The sequence below is a fragment of the Camelina sativa genome, chromosome 8 (assembly GCF_030686135.1).
Source record: "Camelina sativa cultivar CO46 ecotype springtype chromosome 8, ASM3068613v1".
Taxonomy (NCBI): domain Eukaryota; kingdom Viridiplantae; phylum Streptophyta; class Magnoliopsida; order Brassicales; family Brassicaceae; genus Camelina; species Camelina sativa.
Window position 1 is genome coordinate 4,092,327 of NC_141887.1, and position 16,701 is coordinate 4,109,027.

General features: G+C 36.1%; 4 protein-coding genes and 1 pseudogene across 5 annotated transcripts; 4 read left to right on the forward strand and 1 right to left on the reverse strand.

Moving 5' to 3' along the window:
* The first annotated feature begins 3,861 nt into the window (after window positions 1-3,861).
* On the forward strand, window positions 3,862-5,856 carry LOC104706118 (uncharacterized). The gene is made up of 2 exons (XM_010422254.3): window positions 3,862-4,959; window positions 5,571-5,856. The coding sequence occupies exons 1-2, from the start codon at window positions 4,243-4,245 to the stop codon at window positions 5,685-5,687; spliced, it is 834 nt and encodes a 277-aa protein (XP_010420556.2). The 5' UTR covers window positions 3,862-4,242; the 3' UTR covers window positions 5,688-5,856.
* A 427-nt stretch (window positions 5,857-6,283) lies between these two features.
* LOC104706119 (uncharacterized) lies at window positions 6,284-7,717 on the forward strand. Its single transcript, XM_010422255.3, has 3 exons — window positions 6,284-6,690; window positions 6,897-6,965; window positions 7,073-7,717. Exons 1-3 carry the CDS (start codon window positions 6,370-6,372, stop codon window positions 7,700-7,702), a joined length of 1,020 nt encoding a protein of 339 aa, XP_010420557.2. The 5' UTR covers window positions 6,284-6,369; the 3' UTR covers window positions 7,703-7,717.
* A 140-nt stretch (window positions 7,718-7,857) lies between these two features.
* LOC147939656 (uncharacterized) lies at window positions 7,858-8,661 on the reverse strand. Its single transcript, XM_087462243.1, has 3 exons — window positions 8,520-8,661; window positions 8,219-8,436; window positions 7,858-8,116 (listed from the first exon to the last, which is right to left on the reverse strand). Exons 2-3 carry the CDS (start codon window positions 8,363-8,365, stop codon window positions 8,024-8,026), a joined length of 240 nt encoding a protein of 79 aa, XP_087318369.1. The 5' UTR covers window positions 8,366-8,436; window positions 8,520-8,661; the 3' UTR covers window positions 7,858-8,023.
* Window positions 8,662-11,252: 2,591 nt separating this feature from the next.
* On the forward strand, window positions 11,253-12,602 carry LOC104706121 (peroxidase 57-like; annotated as a pseudogene). Its single transcript, XR_015564067.1, has 3 exons — window positions 11,253-11,462; window positions 11,608-12,066; window positions 12,176-12,602. The product of XR_015564067.1 is annotated as a peroxidase 57-like (transcript).
* Window positions 12,603-15,222: 2,620 nt separating this feature from the next.
* Window positions 15,223-16,438, forward strand: LOC104709207 (F-box protein At5g18160-like). The gene has a single exon (XM_010425857.2). The coding sequence runs from the start codon at window positions 15,293-15,295 to the stop codon at window positions 16,436-16,438; it is 1,146 nt and encodes a 381-aa protein (XP_010424159.1). The 5' UTR covers window positions 15,223-15,292.
* Window positions 16,439-16,701: the final 263 nt, after the last annotated feature.

The following is a 16,701-nucleotide window of genomic DNA, read 5'->3' on the forward strand; positions in this document are numbered from 1 at the left end:
AGCGTATGTGTATGACAGTTGAATCTTTCTATTTAGATATTTTCAGTTTCAACTTAGGAATCCTGAGTTAGTTGAGAAGCTTATACAGATATGATTCTTTAGTTTATTACGAATTTTGCCCCAAAAAAAAAGAAGTTTATTACGAATTTAGATGGTTTAAGATTAAGCTTAATTTCATATGTAAACTGACTTAAGAAAGCACAATATCAAAGAAAGCAATCTTCGAAGTTTATAAAGTAGGGAACAAAGTAGAACAAAGAAGTGAAAGAAAAAAAAGTATAACAAATGTTAATATGTTATGAACGGTTGTTTGAGTCTTTTTATTTGCAATTTGATTTTGTAATGACTTTGTTTCCAGAAGTAACAAAATCAAGCAAAATATAAATTTTTGAATTACCAACTTTTTTTTACCATTTATTGATTGACTTGGTTTTTGTAGAAATTTTTTTTACTAATAATATGATTCTTCCATATCTTATGTTATCATTCGTGTTAAAGGGATCATATCAGGATGATGGAAAATTTATAATAATAAGAAAATTAAATGATTCAAGGTGTTCTTTAACGACTTCTGCATATGTTACACTTGTTAAATGAAAAATTCGTTGCTTTTGCCATGAATAATTCACTAGTAATTGCGAGCAAGCAACCTCCACTAGTATATTTTTTTATCATTTTCCTCCCTAGAAAAGGACTTTATACTTGTGACTTGTATAACACATCATCTTCTATTTTTCTTCGATCTTTTCGTTTTTTGGTTAATTTACAATAGTTTGGTACTTTACTTAAATGTAAGAAACAAACACTTAAAAATATATGTAAAACATTCATCTGGTACCAAGTTTATGCTTCAAGTCTTCTTCCTCTCTATCTAGAAACTTCAATAAAAGTTACCAACACCAATAACTTTGTATTGTTTTATTAGAAATTTAAATACTCCCCTAAGTAGACGTCCAACGTCTTAATCCATAATCTTGAAAACTCAAAACTGCCCATTCAGTTTTCATTTGTACAACCTAGTACGAAATGTTCTTCATAATCATCATCTAACTAAATCATGATTTCATTTCTTATTACCAAAATATTATAGTGTCCAAAATCAAATAGCGTGTCAAACAATGGTTATAGGAAAATAAAATATCAAAGGAGAGAAGGGACCTTGTCGAAAAAGAAGACAATCGATACTTGTTAACGTGGGGTCCTTACTAAAATGGCAACATCTTCTTTTGTCACTTCATCCGTAGATAAGCTCTATATGACTTATCTCGCCGTCCTAGAGAAATACTTTAGCTTTATATTTCCACAGTTTCACCAATATATAATTATTATTAGATTATTTATTTACTGTTTTTGTGATAAGAATGAAACTATAAAATTCTCCTTCTTATTTTTCGATATACTGTTTTACAAAATTAGAACCACCGGTACATTACCGATTCATCAACTCTATCTTCCAAACAACACATATATCATTTCTACAATTCACAAACAATGCATAAAAGAACTACAATGACTGTTCTCTGTTTATATACCAATGTTTTCGGTCCTTTACACGTGCTTTTCATGTGCTTATCAATGCTCCCCCCTTTGAAAACAGTTTGTCCTCAAGCTGTGGAAAAAAAAGAAACCTAATGAACTGTGTGTAGTATCATCATATCGCCCTTTCCCAGCTCTTTCTCCACAGCTTCTTGCTAAAAGATGTCAAAATATGTTGTCTTGCAAGGTTTTACTATAGGCAGATGTTTCCCTGTTTGAAACGTTTCGCTAGTTTGTATTTTGAACTTAAAACCACCATTTCTTGCAAAATTTTCTTCTCCATAATCCTGAACGGCCCTTTGAATCTGCTCCAATGCTCTTTGAATGATAGAATCATGCTTGATCATCATGTAGACAGGCTGCTGCGGATTTGTTGGGGTGATTGACAGAGTCAACAACATAGATGCAAAAGTTGCAGGTTGAATGACTTGCCCAATCTGAGACCACCACACATCAATCTGTTGTTCGATTTGGAACTTGTAATCAATGACGAGTCCATGCTCTTTGTTTTGTCCCTTGTCTCTCCAACGATGCCACAAAGAAAAATACCCTCTCTTGTCAACAGTTGCAGCAGAGCAGGTGCCATATGTAACATCACTTCCACGTGAATTCTTCTCAATTATCAAGACTGCTTGTAGTTCCTTAGATTTCCATTTGTGCTTTACATCGGTCTCACCAAAAATAAGTTGTGCTAATATACTTAGATTCACTTTGGCAAATGTACTATCCACAAGTTGTTCCATTCTATAAAGCATCCCTGCAACCGCTACGGTTTCAATTCTCATCTTGTAGGTAATCTGCTGCAGCAACACAATATCACTAATAGATAGTCCCTGCAAGCCCTGCAAGCCGTCTCTTGTTCCTTTCGCATCTGCAACTATATCTAGAAACAATAGTTGTTCTGGTGCTGAATTTTGTGCCTCCAAACTGTTCTTGAACTTGAACATCCATGACTTAGGAAACTTGTTCATCTTCCTATGTTGCAGTAAGTTGTACCCTCTAAGAGATATTTGATCGAACACTTGGTAGCCATAAGGGTCCATATCGCTACCATACACAATCTGAAACTGATCCGCAACATTTCCATCAAAGAACAAGCTCAAATCCGTGTTTGTTAACCTCACCTCAACTTCTTGACTCTTTGGCGATTCTTCAGTAAAGATCCATGCTACTTCATTAAGAGCTTCAAAGATTGGATTCTCAACGTGCTTTTCCCCAAGTTTTCTATTTGCCAAAACTGAATCCATTCCAGAAAATCCTAACTGAAGAACACTACGGCTAGGTTCCAAGTCAGAGATCAATACCTGATGTTGCGTGTTGAATTGATTCTGGACCAACGATTCTTTGTGAAAAATTGCTTCTTCACTGTGAATTGTAACTTTTTCTGCAGCAGAAGTTGCTATTGATACACATTCATTGGAAACAGTCGAAACAAATGTTTCTTGAATGGCTTTCTTCTCCTGACGCGAGCCTTCCTCACTGTGAATCATATCAGCCACCACAAATTCTGGTTCAACACTCCTGTCAGCCTCTAGATCGTCTCTTTGCTTCTTGATGAATTGTTGTATCTTACGTTCGTTCTCAAGCATCATCCTCATTTTTTCAGGATCGTCTCTTTTTCCAAAACCCAGTACCAAAACATCTTTCAAGTCTTCCCAGCTTTGGAAAGGCATAAACGATTGTCGCCATTGAACATGAGCGTCGGCTTCACCTTCGAGAAGACTATGTGCAAGATTCAGTTTCTCATCTGCCGTGAAATTCTCTTGAACAAAGAAATCCTCCAGCCATGAAATCCATGGTCGTAGTTCACCGGCAATACCATCGAAGATAGGAAATCCCTCAAGACACATTGTGACTAAAATCCCCAAATTTCTTGAAACCCTAACTTTTTTCAGCGTTTGATTCGATCCGTGTTCACAAGCGCACCATTTGATAAGAATGAAACTCTCCTTCTTATCCTCCGATACACTGTTTTACAAGACTAGAGCCACCGGCACATCACCGATTCATCAACTCTATCTCCCAAGCAACACATATGTCATTTCTACAATTCACAAACAATGCATAAAAGAACTACAATGATTGTTCTCTGTTTATATACCAATGTCTTCGGTCCTTTGCACGTGCTTCTTATGTGCTTATCACTTTACAAGTTATTAAACAAAGTCAATGTTTGTTGACTTCTCAATATATATATACCAATCATAATTTAATATTTTGATCATGGTTAATTTACGTTTAAATTAATAATACAATTATTTAAAAAAATTCGGCAAACTATGTGAGTTGATCTCCACAAATAATTAGTCAAAGAAATAATTATTTGATTTCTTTGAATAATTCCATCGACTCATTATCATTTTTTAATCACTAATCGCCGACAACCAAAAAATCACTAATTATGTCAACCTCAGCTAATTAAACAGTGAATACACTACATGCGTCAATCTTGCTTGTACCCACTCCCATTTAAGAGTCTGCCTTTCCCGTATCTTCTTCTTCTTCTATGATCATATCTATTTAAGGATCTAGAAACCACCTCACAACGACGCGAGAGAGGTCTCTCCTCAAAATTCCCAAAACTCAATTAGTTCCAATAATTGAAAGAAAAAAAAAAATACTCTCACCCAAGCAAGACTTCTCAAAAAGCCTCTCTTTTTCTAAAACCCTAATCTGGAGAACATTTCAATCAACAACTCGGAGGAAATGGATCTAGAAGAGTGGGAATTACTCCCTAGAAACAACTACAAGGGTCTTAATCTTGATATTGATCTCGATCATGACGAGGATCATGAGGCCAAGAAGATGATGAGAAACACCGAGAAAAGCTTCGACAATGATTACTACATCTGCCCGATACAAGATCCCGTCGGGAAAACAGAGCTTCTTCATGAGAGATCTAGCGTGGTCCCCACACAACTCCTCCAAATTCCCATAACTTGGGAACCTTTATCCCCAGTGGACGACAAAGATCACAAGAAGAAGTACCCGGATTTCTCGGAGCCAGACCCGGAACTTTTGACGGAGTCTCTTCCGTCGCCGAGAATAACCTTCAAGAAAATGAAGGAAACCGAATTTGCCGACATGAAACTAGACTCACCACCAGCGAGGTTCACGAGTCCCCTGCCTCAGAACGATGAGAAACATTCCGAGTCAGGAGGGGAGTACTATGATGAGATCATGGGATCAGAGGTTAAAGAAAGTAGTGACTTGAGCAGCAAGAAAGAAGTTGATTGGGACGAAGGTAAAAATATGAATCTGTGGAAGAAGGGTCTCAACGGAATTGGAGCTATATGTTCATTTGGTGTTGCAGCAGCTGCTGCCACCATCTGTGTCTTCTTCCTTGGACACAACAGTAGCATCCAAGGTTGTCGCAACAAGAACCAGATCCTCAGGTTCCAGATTTACTCTGATGATAATAAGGTAACTTCTTACAGTTATGATTCATATTTCTAAGTCGAAGTGTTTTAAAAAATTATCTGGATTGACATTGCTGTGTTTAGTGTTTATAATATAAAAGATTTAGGAGCTTTGATAATGAACTACAATCCGATTAATCCTTATTCACACAAAAAAAAAGAAGTGATATGAGATTCTTGATCTATTTTGAACAATGAAAACTATACCAATGGTGATTAAGTTTAGCAAACTTCTTTTAATTTAGTGGCGAATTATGTTTTAAAAGTTAGATCTCAGCTCTATGCAAATTATTTACGTGTTTGGTTGGATGGGCTGTTGATTAGAGAAGTTTTGTTTGTGTCTTTGATATATACCGAAAGTGATAAGGATGCGTTTGGCGGTGTGGCCTATTACGTGTCTAAGGGAACAATCAATTATTGTATCTAGAGACAATTCTTATTTTTCTTTTCTTTCTTTCTACGTTTTGTGTTTATCTTTTCTTTTGCGTCACCCTCATACTTAGAAGTATGAGCCAAAACACGTTTATAATTAATAACGTCATTGTTCCTTACATTTACTTTACAAGTTATCATTATTTGAAGTTAATACATATGTATACATAATTTTTATGGCAGCGAATGAACGAAGTAGTGAAGCATGCAACAAAGCTAAATGAAGCAATCTCTGTGATGAAAGGTCTTCCGGTTGCAAGAGCTCAGATTTCTTTTGGAGGATACTACGATGCACTATAAATCATAGCCAACCCGTTTTGAATAACTAAATCAGTACACCAGATCCAATGTCTTCTGCTTAAAAAAATCAACGGGGTTTATAGCTTATATATTTATAAACTTAGGAACTTTAATAAAATTATGTTTGTAAATTTTATATTCTTTGTAATAAAACGAATGCATACGACTAGGCCTACATTACTACATCAAGTTACCGTTAAACCGTGAACGATACAGTATATACAAGACGAAAACAACAAGATAAAATACATAAGAAAAATATAGAGTAAATTTAATTTAATGTTTGCAATGATAATAAAGTCTAAACTGATTAATTTTTTGTTAGTGATTTTGTTCAGTGATTCAAATCCGCATAATGCAACAACACGTATCATGTGGGTTTGAACATTATTAGTCTTTGGGTTGAGTAAAACAAATAAATTTGTGAGTAATGTATAAATTAAGCATTTAGTTCCTTGGGGGTTTGCAAATGCATACAAGCTATATCAACAAAAAAAAAAAGATCAAGCCCAATATCTAAAGGCCCATTAATAAGGATGACCCAAAAAAAAAAGGAGTAAGGTCCGATAATCTGACCCGCCAGCAATATTTAACGGCCCTCCGTCAAAGCCGTTGACAAACAGACCTGTGTGGCTGTGAGCCTGTGACTGGTCAGTGTGGGAAGAACGAACTCAAGAAGATAATGCAGACTCAGCTTTTGGTTGGACCCATCCCACTCAAGGGCTGCCGTCGATTATCATCCTCCTTCTCCGGCGATCTCCTCCCTCCGTATTCTAATCATTTATGCCGAGACCTACAACACCACCGTCGAAGGCACCGCGACGGTAGATCTCGCTCTCACCGTAATCGCTCGAAAACCACAATTACTTCTGCCGCGTATTCTTCTTCTTCTTCGTCTTCGGCTTCTAATACCGGCGGACAAAACCACTATGCTGTTTTGGGGGTCGCTCGTAACGCCACACAAGTTGATATCAAGAAAGCTTATCGCCTGCTCGCTCGAAAGGTAAATTACGTTTTCTTTTGCGTCGTCGCTTCCAAGAAAGCACCCATTTTGCAACGTTGTTTTGATTGATTTTTGATGGAAATTGAAAAAGTTAAGATCTTTGTGTTTGTATGAGAATCATCTAGAGAGTTATGTATGCACTTGGTTTACTCAGCTTTGTTTGGGTTATGTTTTGTGACTGTATACTTCTTGTGTTGCAATTGTAGTATCATCCTGATGTGAATAAGGACTCTAGAGCCGGAGAGCTATTCAAGACCATTCGTTGTTCCTACGAAGTCGGTATTTGAGATTTGCTAAATTCACAAGTTTTTGAGTTCTTCTTGGGATCCAATGTAACATCACCTGACAGAGTCTTTATTTTACGTTTTGTTGTTTGCAAAAGGTACTATCTAATGAAGCTGCAAGGACTCAGTACGACCGAGCACTTAAAGTTGAAGAGAATGCAAGGTTCCATAGAGTGCAAAGGCAAAACTACACCCCTGAGGTTGAAGATGCCGTGAAGTATTACTACAGCTGGGTTGAGAAAAGACAAAGATCCAGACACGAGAGATTCCACGGACACTATTCTACTTATCCAAACTCACATTTCTACGCCGAGACAGAGCCACTAGAAGACGAAGAAGAAGAAGTAGGAAGAGCACAAGATCAGCGAGACGCCTTTGTCGAATCTCTAAAATCCACCTTCTTATCGATGTTTCTTCTATACTCGCTCGGCTGCCTAGCGTCTCTCACATTTAGCACGTTCACGGCTTTGCTCGACAAGGAACTCGACATGGGTTACAAAGTGGGTTTCATGATCGCATGGATACTAGGTGGAAAAGGCGGCATCCTTCTCACTCTGTGTCTAACATTCGCAAGCTGGCTGTGTGGGAAAGCAAGCAGCAGCGTTGTGGTTCTTGTGGTAGTGGCGATGTGGGTTGGCTCCAATTTAGCTAGACATGCTCCTCTTCCACAAGGAGCTCTTCTCACCCTCCTCTACATGTCAATCAAGCTTCAAGTCGACTCAACCTGAATTCTTATTCTCCCTCAGCTTCTTCACTACGTCAGTATAATCTCAATGTTTTAGGTTGTAAATAGCTAAAATCACATGTTCTCAATTCCAATAATCCCTTGAGATAAGATGTGTTCAAGATTGAATAGTAAAAGAGGAGGAATTGCTTGAAAAAGTTACAAAAAACTCCAATTTCATTTGTTTCCAAAAGATTACAAATCAATTAATCAATCAAAGTTACAAAATTCATGAGAAGGATTCATTATTAACTCGTCTTCTGGACAAAGAAGAGAGACCCAAAAAGATGAAATCTTTTAGTGTATTCATTGATCATCATCGTCTTCATTGAGTACTCTCTTTAATCTCCTTAAGATTCCTCCAAAGGTATCTTCCGCTAGCCATATCGACGAACACCCAAAACCCATTCTCCATCTTCTGTTATAATTCGCCGATTGAAACAGAGAAATCAGAACAAATCCCCCCCCCCCCAGAAATCAGAATTCAAGAAAATTAACGGAAAAAAAAAAAAGGCTTTACCTTTTTGAAATCGAGTCCTTCTTTCTCATTCAATTCGACAGGCGAGTCGTCTGAGATGAGCTCCGGAGTAGAACTCACCGTCTTCCATGCGAAATAGCCGGCGAGTACAGCTGAGAAGAACACCAATAAGAACCTCAACGGACACATGAAGAAGAACGATGAATTTGGAATCTGATCTCAATGTGTTGAAGAAGAATGATTCTAGGGTTCGTGAGATCCTGGGAAACGAATTGCGTGAGAGAGAACAAAGAGAGAAAACAATATGAGAAAATTTTGAAAAGGGGTGTGAGATTTTATTTACATATCTTCTCCATCTCCATCCACTACGAGAAAAAGGAGACGCGTTTCTGAATATTTCAGCAATGTGGGATAAATTGAAGAATTGGTGTTTTCATATATACGTCAATAACATAAATGTTTTATCTGTTTTGTAAATTAGCCCCAATACTTTTAATTGTTGCTGAATTTGTCTGGGATGAAAAACAATTGAGGGGATGCGTTGAGGTAAACTATGAAAAAGTAAGGGGTATAAATGAAAATAGTTACTATTTTAATGTGGTAAAAGAAAAGAAAAGACAAAATAAGTGTCTAGAAGAAGAAGAGGCTGACCTCAACTACCACTTATGTAGTTGTATTATTGTATCATATTATCACGTATGATGAAGTTTTTGTCAACGCGCGACGCACGCAATTATAGAATTGGAATAGCTCTCTTCTCACTTCTCAGAGAAAACAAAAAGTCTACTTCTCGTTTGTACAAAGTTGAGGGGCGTTCTAGAAATGGTTATGATACCGTATGTAAAAAAATTTAGCTCTAGTTGTCATATCTATCGATTGTTTTGGTTATGTTTGTGTTCGAATGCAAATTTTTGTTTGATAAAAAGAAAAAAAATGATTATTTGGTAGAACATCGTGTTCTTCTAGCTCAAATGTCATGGAAAAATAACTAGAAGTAACCTTTTCCATCTTTTCATGGGAGATGTATCAATGGATTATGTTTTCGCTAGCCATAATGAAGTAACCCTTTTTTTTTTTATGAAAGTAAATATCATTAATCAAAATAAAAGGTTAGGATATACATAGTGAATACACTGAATAGCCTAGAGGATTGAAACCTTGTCAAAGAAAAAAATAAAAAAATAAAAGGAAACAAAAGATCTCTAGTAAGGAGAGTTAGAATCAACGTAGCCAGAGTGACATTTCTAGCTTCTCCTTCTAAAACAAAAACCAGAAAATAAAAATCAAAATAAATCAAAATAATGTTCTCAACTTTCATTTTACCATCGGAAGCTCAGCCGTATGCGAAATGTTTGTCTTCGATAAAGAACGCAAAATGATGTTTTTAAGTAGTGAAAAAATAGGCGCAAGGATCACTTCAATGGTCTCACTAAGGAATGCTGCAATGTGGTGAAACATCTTAGTGATGCTTGTTTCTTACTTCTCTTTCCCGGATACCATCATTTCTTTAATTATACCGTTAGATCTACTACGTCATGTTTTTATGTAGAAACTTTTATGTGTAATCTTATGATGATGAAATAAAAACCGTGAATAAATGTACTTTGTTTCATCAAATTAATATCAGTCATCACTCACCCACCACTCACCAGAGAATGCTAATATTTTTATAATGATAAATTCCAAACAATAATCATGGAGGTCGTGTTAAACTTTATAAAAGAAATGGTAACATAAATGTCATCGTTTCAAAAATCATTTATCAATGATAAAACTTGTTATCTTAGTCACGATGTTTGAAAACAAATACTTTTTTAGACAAAAATATTTATTTTGACTCGTTATACAACTAAGATATCAATTATCAATGATAAAACTTGATAAACGTATGCATGGGTTGCAACTCGTTAAACAAATACTTTTATCATTTATCAATAAAACTTGTTATCACTATGTTTCAAAACAAATACTTTCTGTTATTAAATTAATCTGTGAGACTTTGTAGTTTGTTCCATTAATTTATGTTTTCTTTTGACTCGTTTATAAAATTAAAATATATATAAACATTTGGCATTCATGTATGCATGTATAACTAGTGTATGCATATATCTTGACGAAGATAAATAAGGCTATAATTAATGGAGATATCTTTTATTCAAATCAGGCTCTAAATGGAACAGTAGCGGTTGGTTTGATCTTTAGTGAAAGAGAGCAATAATTCCTAATCTATCCTAGGAAAAAAATTTATTGGTTTCACACATAGTCTCGATCCATATATAAAAGAATTAATATTGTGATAATGATGAATTCCAAACAATAATCATGCATGGTCGTGTTAAACTTTATAAAAGAAACGGTAACATAAATATCATCATTTCATAAATCATTTATCAATGATAAAACTTGTTATCTTAGTCACTATGTTTCAAAACAAATATTTTTTTTGGACAAAAATATTTATTTTGACTCGTTATACAACTAAGATATCAATTATCAATAATGAAACTTGATAAACATGCATGGGTTGCAACTCGTTAAACATATACTTTTATCATTTATCAATAAAACTTGTTATCTTAGTCACTATGTTTCAAAACAAATACTTTCTCATTATTACATTAATCTGTGAGACTTCGTTCCATTAAGTTATGTTTTCTTTTGACTCGTTTATAAAATTAAAATATATAACCATTTGGCATGCATGTATAATTAGTGTATGCATATATATATATATATATATATATATATATATATCTTGACAAAGATAAATAAGGCTCTAATTAATGGAGATATCTTTTATTCAAATCAGGCTCTAAATGGAACACTAGCTGTTGGTTTGATCTTTAGTGAAAGAGAGAGCAATAATTCCTAATCTATCCTAGGAAAAAAAAATTATTGGTTTCACACAGTCTCTCAATATGTAAAAGAATTAATATAAAGTAGTACTATATGGAGAGAAAGAAAAAAAATTAACGGTGAGTTCTTCGTCTAATATGGCTATAAATATTGGTTGAATCAATGCGTCTGATTCTCACTAAAAAAAAAAAGAAAAAGAAAAGAAAACACATCATAGAAAGAAAGAAAAAAAAAGATGAAGAAATGTGTAATTTATCTAGTATGGTTTCTGTTCAGCTTACTTTCAAGTTCAATTGCGTCTGATTTACGCGTCGGGTTTTACAAAGAGGCTTGTCCCCAAGCCGATGAAGTGGTTCGGCAACGATTCGAGACGAACCGCACTGTCACGGCGGCGTTACTCCGCATGCAATTTCACGATTGCTTCGTCCGAGTACGTCATTTTTTTTTAATATTTTTGTTTCTTTTATGATAAAGGGCCCAATTTGTTTTCCTTTGTCCAAAGTTCTATACTGATAATGTTGGGCCGGGCCTGATCTCACCTTATCTTTGTTTTTTTGGGGGTTATTGCTTCGTAGGGACGCGACGCATCACTGCTAATCGACTCAACCGCCACTCGTTCGGCGGAGAAAGCCGCCGCAGCTAACGTTAACGTCAGGGAGTTCGAGCTGATCGACCGGATCAAGGATCAGCTTGAATCGGCGTGTCCCTCTACGGTATCGTGCGCCGATATCATCGCCTTAGCGACTCGCGACGCCTTAGCTTTAGACGGTGGACAAAACCTACAGCGTACCGACGGGAAGACGCGACGGTTTGGTCTCGAGAGATGACGAGGTTAACTTACCTGGTCCAGCGATCTCCGTCACCGGAGCGGTGGATCTCTTCAAGAAGAAAGGACTGACCACGCTCGATGCTGTGGCACTTCTCGGCGCGCATACAGTTGGCCAAGGTAACTGCGTTTTCTTCAGTGACCGGATCGGTGACTTCCAAGGAACCGGAAGACCGGACCCGTCCATGGATCCGGCATTTGTCACCAGGTAGTCTATGTTTTAAAATGATTTAAGTTTTTTTTTTTTTAATCCTTGGTTTCACCGAATGTTCTTAATTCCTTTTTTTTTTTTTTTTTTTTATGTTTTTAATTCTTAGTCTCAGGAACATCTGTGACAAGAGCCCATCCGCGCCACTCGACCAGACCACTCCTGCGGCGTTAGACAACAACTTTTTCAAACTGATCCGGGCAAGAAGAGGCGTCTTCGAACTAGACCAGCGCCTCGCGACCGATCCTCTGACGAAAGACATCGTGGCGCGTTTTGCAACGAACAATACGCTGTTCGTACGGCAGTTTGCTGAGTCGATCGTGAAGATGGGACGTGTGGAAGCGCTGACGGGTTATGCCACCGGCGAGATCAGAAAAAACTGCAGGGAGTTTAACTACCAAGCCTTATTTCCAAGTCTTATACGTATTCCCAATGTAAATAAATAAAACGGAAGACTATTATTTACTTTCATGAGACTCTCTGAAGTCTTTTGATTTGGTTATATCATATAAGCAAGAAGTCTTTTGATTTGATTATATCATATAAGCTGCAAGCGTTTTAGCGTATGTCATGCCCCTTTAGTGACACTTCACATTTTTTCTATTATTTTTCTCTCTGCCGTTACATGTTTGGTTGATGGATTTTAGAGCCTATTGACCTTATGATTGATGGATTCGCTGTAGATCTATCGATCTGATAACACTGTTTCATCTAATCCTAACTCTTTTGACCTAATCAAACTTGATAGACATGGACCAAGAGAAGACTTCAGCTCAGCAAATTTTAACATACGCACTCAGCAAATTTTAAAAACTTGGGTATAACCGTATAAGTAATACTTGAAATACTTGACACTCTAAACAATAAGAAATTGACAATGAACAAAGCAGACTCCTCATTCCCGCTAGACTCACATTCAACAGCATAACCTTGATCCATATCACCAACTTGATCACTGAAAGAACTCTCATGACTCTCATGTCTACTACTTTCATTTGATAAATCTACCATGCCAAAGGCAGTACTTTCTCCATGTTTATCCGGAAAAGTCAAAAGTTTCAACATCAGATTGGAATACAGGGATTGGATCATTCCCTTTAGTGTTGGGCATGAATCCTGTAACTTGGCCAGAACTTGAATTGCTCCCCACTGTTGCAGTAGAATGTCTTAACATAATGCGATGGTAAGACGAACTACCTTTCCCAGAATAAATGCCTGTGCTAGGAAGGCTAGAAGCAAGAGGCCTAAACATGCTATGATGGCTTTTAGGATGATCCTGCAGGAAAAATGTAGATCTCTGCATATTCAATAAGGGGCAATTACCAGAATTTCTAATGAAGTTAATGTATGCTATCTATAATCCAAGCAGGAGACACTTGAACTTTAAGGAATGTAACAGAAAACAAATTATCCTAAGGAATGTCATCTCCGGCGGATAGAAGACTCCGACGAGTCAATTTATCCTCCACTGGGTTCCGATTTCGTGAATGCTCGTCGGACACAGAGCGAGAGAAAAGAGAAACACGGGCCAATTTTTTTTTTCTTTTTCTAATACCTTTGCTCCAACGAACCACACAGTGACACAAAAGAAAGAGATCCAAAAGTTCCAAATATAAACCCGCTAGTATCCAGTGTTATTTTGTATTTTTTTATTTAAATCTCAGACCCAAAATAGATGGCGTTGGAGATGATGGTTTTAGATCTCTTGTTTATTATTTATGTAAACTATTCAAAAGTATCCGAAAGATGAACTAATTAAGAAATAAATTATTTTACTGATAAATATAAATTTTTGATACGTATATTTTGTATCCATAGTCTATCTCATACAATATTAGATTAGAATCCTCGTATTAATGATTAATGGTTTTTTTTAGAAAGATCAGTAAGTTTTTATGCAGGTATTATGTTGACTCAATTATAAATCTGATCATATCTTTGGATTTTAAACCGCGAAATCATTTAATTCCTACCATTAGTATCATATTCATACCCAAAACACACACATATATATATATATATATATATAATAGGTATGTTTATATAGTCAATTGGTCAATGAAATTTTGATTTAGTTCTACATTTAATTAGTTTTTCTATAAATAAACTGGGTCAAACGATAACTGAAATCATTTCTATTTAATTTAGTCAAAAATTTTATGTCATTCAATTTTATTGTAGAAACCCCCTATAAATTCCAATACACACGGGCCTTTCAAATCATATTTTAATAGAGTAGTGCAAATCCATTATACATTTTCTATCTTCTTCTCCTTCTAAAACAAAAAAAAAACTACAAAATGATATCAAAAAACACCAAAATGATGTTCTTTTTGTTAACTCTGATCTCTACTTTGTTTTTCCGACCATCGGAAGCTCAGCCGTCTGATAAATGTTTGTCTTCGATAAATAGCGTAAAAGGATGTTTTCAAGCGGTGAAAAATGGGCTCAAGGATCATTTCAATGGTCTCACTAAAGAATGTTGCAAGGTGGTGGAACATTTTAGTGATGCTTGTTACTCACTTCTCTTTCCCGGATACCCTCCTTTCTATAATTATTCCGTTGAAGCTATTTGTGCTTACAGATTTCATTGACTAATGACCACGTCAGGTTTTTTATGTCGAAACTTTGATGTGTAACTTATGATCTTGAAATAAATATAATGAATAAAATTTACTTTGTTTCATCAAACTATTATCACTCACCACCACGCTAATATTTTTTATAATTACTAACATAAGCCGTTTTAGTATAGAAAGGTTTGGCAATCAGAAACAGAACTCGTTCTTTTAGTGTTGAGAGTAGGACGAAGAAGTAGCATTACAAAAACATCAAGAAGAGAACCTTGTAGCATCTGTTAGAAACATGTGAGATTCTGTTCTTGGAGATCACAAGTTTGACTCTGAAGCAATTGACTTTTGGGGGATGCATCATATAAACACGTTCGCTTACCTCATCCTCCTTACAAAAAAAAAATGGAAACTGAAGGGTGTTTAGTTTACTGAAGCTGGTAAATTATAAAAAGACAAAAAAAAAAAAATAGAAAATCATGAAATACTAATATGTATTATTACCAATTTACTTAATTTGTTTTTGCCTTTTTCTCAAATTTACCTGATCTATATAACGCATGATTGTAGGAGACGGAAGAGCAAATAAACGTTCAAAGAAGACGAACAAACAAATTAGAGAGTTTAAAGAAAGCAAGATTTTGGAGCAATTGGCCATGGACGAACAAGAAGAGAAGCAGAGAACAACACAATCTTCATCTATATCGAAGACAAGATCCTCACATCGTAATCACAAATCTCAGTCAAACTCGATTCCTCTCGACATAACCGTCGAGATACTCTCAAGACTTCCTGCGAAATCAATCGTGAGATCTCGCTCCGTCTGTAAGCTATGGTCGTTCGTCACCACCACACCAGAGTTCATCAGGGCTCGGTCCAAGAAGACATCACCACCGTGTGTGCTACTAGTCTTCCGAAAACACGACAAACTGATCGTTTTCTCGTCTCCGCAACACAAGGATACTTATTCTCATGTGGAAGATTGTCAAATCACAACCCCAAAGAATGGTTTCATCCGTGGTTTTGATTTTGTTCACGGTTTGATTTGCATGGAAGGTTCTAAAAGGCTCGAGATTTGGAACCCTACCATGAAACGATTCTTCACTTTACCTGACCCTCAAGGCACCGGAGACGGATACTACGTAGGAGGGTTTTTAGGATATGAACCGATTGGAGGTAAATACAAAGCACTGTGCATTGTCAGAGGATGCAACACTCAAGTTCTTACATTAGGAGCTCGAGAATCATGGAGAGTAATAACCAAAGGCAGCCCTATCCATTGGCCTGCTAAAGATTGTGGGAGATGCATTAATGGAGTTATCTACTATAAAGCTATTTGCATGCCTTATAGGCATGCTTTAGTGAGCTTTGATCTCAGGTCTGAGAGTTTCGGTTTGATCGAGTTTCCCATGCGTGATTACGTTCGTTTTCTGATGGTATCTTATGAGGGAAGGTTGGCTTTGATAAGTTCCATTGGCTCTGTTGTTGAATTATGGAGTTTGGAGGATTCAGAGAATCTTAAATATTGGTCGTGTAAACAGTTTCTTTTCAGTCTTCCTGCTAACAAAAGATTCAAGTCTTTGGATCTGAAGGGTGTTACTGATGCTGGTGAGCTTATCTATACAGGAATGAGTTTGAATGGATCGTTCTGTGTTGTGTATTTTGATCCGAAGAAAGACAGTATAAGAGAAACTAAGTTTGCAGCAGGTAACGAGATTTGGCAACCTGATAGACTTGGATTTGATCTTGTCAATGACTTTTATGTTTTACCAAATCACATTGAGAGTTTCATCTCATTGTAAGAGAGCTCTCATCTTTTTGTTTTTCCATAGAATGACAATAAATTTATTAAGTGTTTTCTTTATATCTTCTTGTAAATTTGATTGATATATCCCATTGGGGTATTTTGCCATGATTTGATAATTTCTACATGTTTAAGTATGTGAGAGAGTTTACTATACTATATAATTTATAAACACGCTATGATAGTACGTAACAGAACAAACCCTATAGAGGCAGAGACTGTGTAATATGTGTCACCAAAGAATCCTCTGTTCTGTAGAAT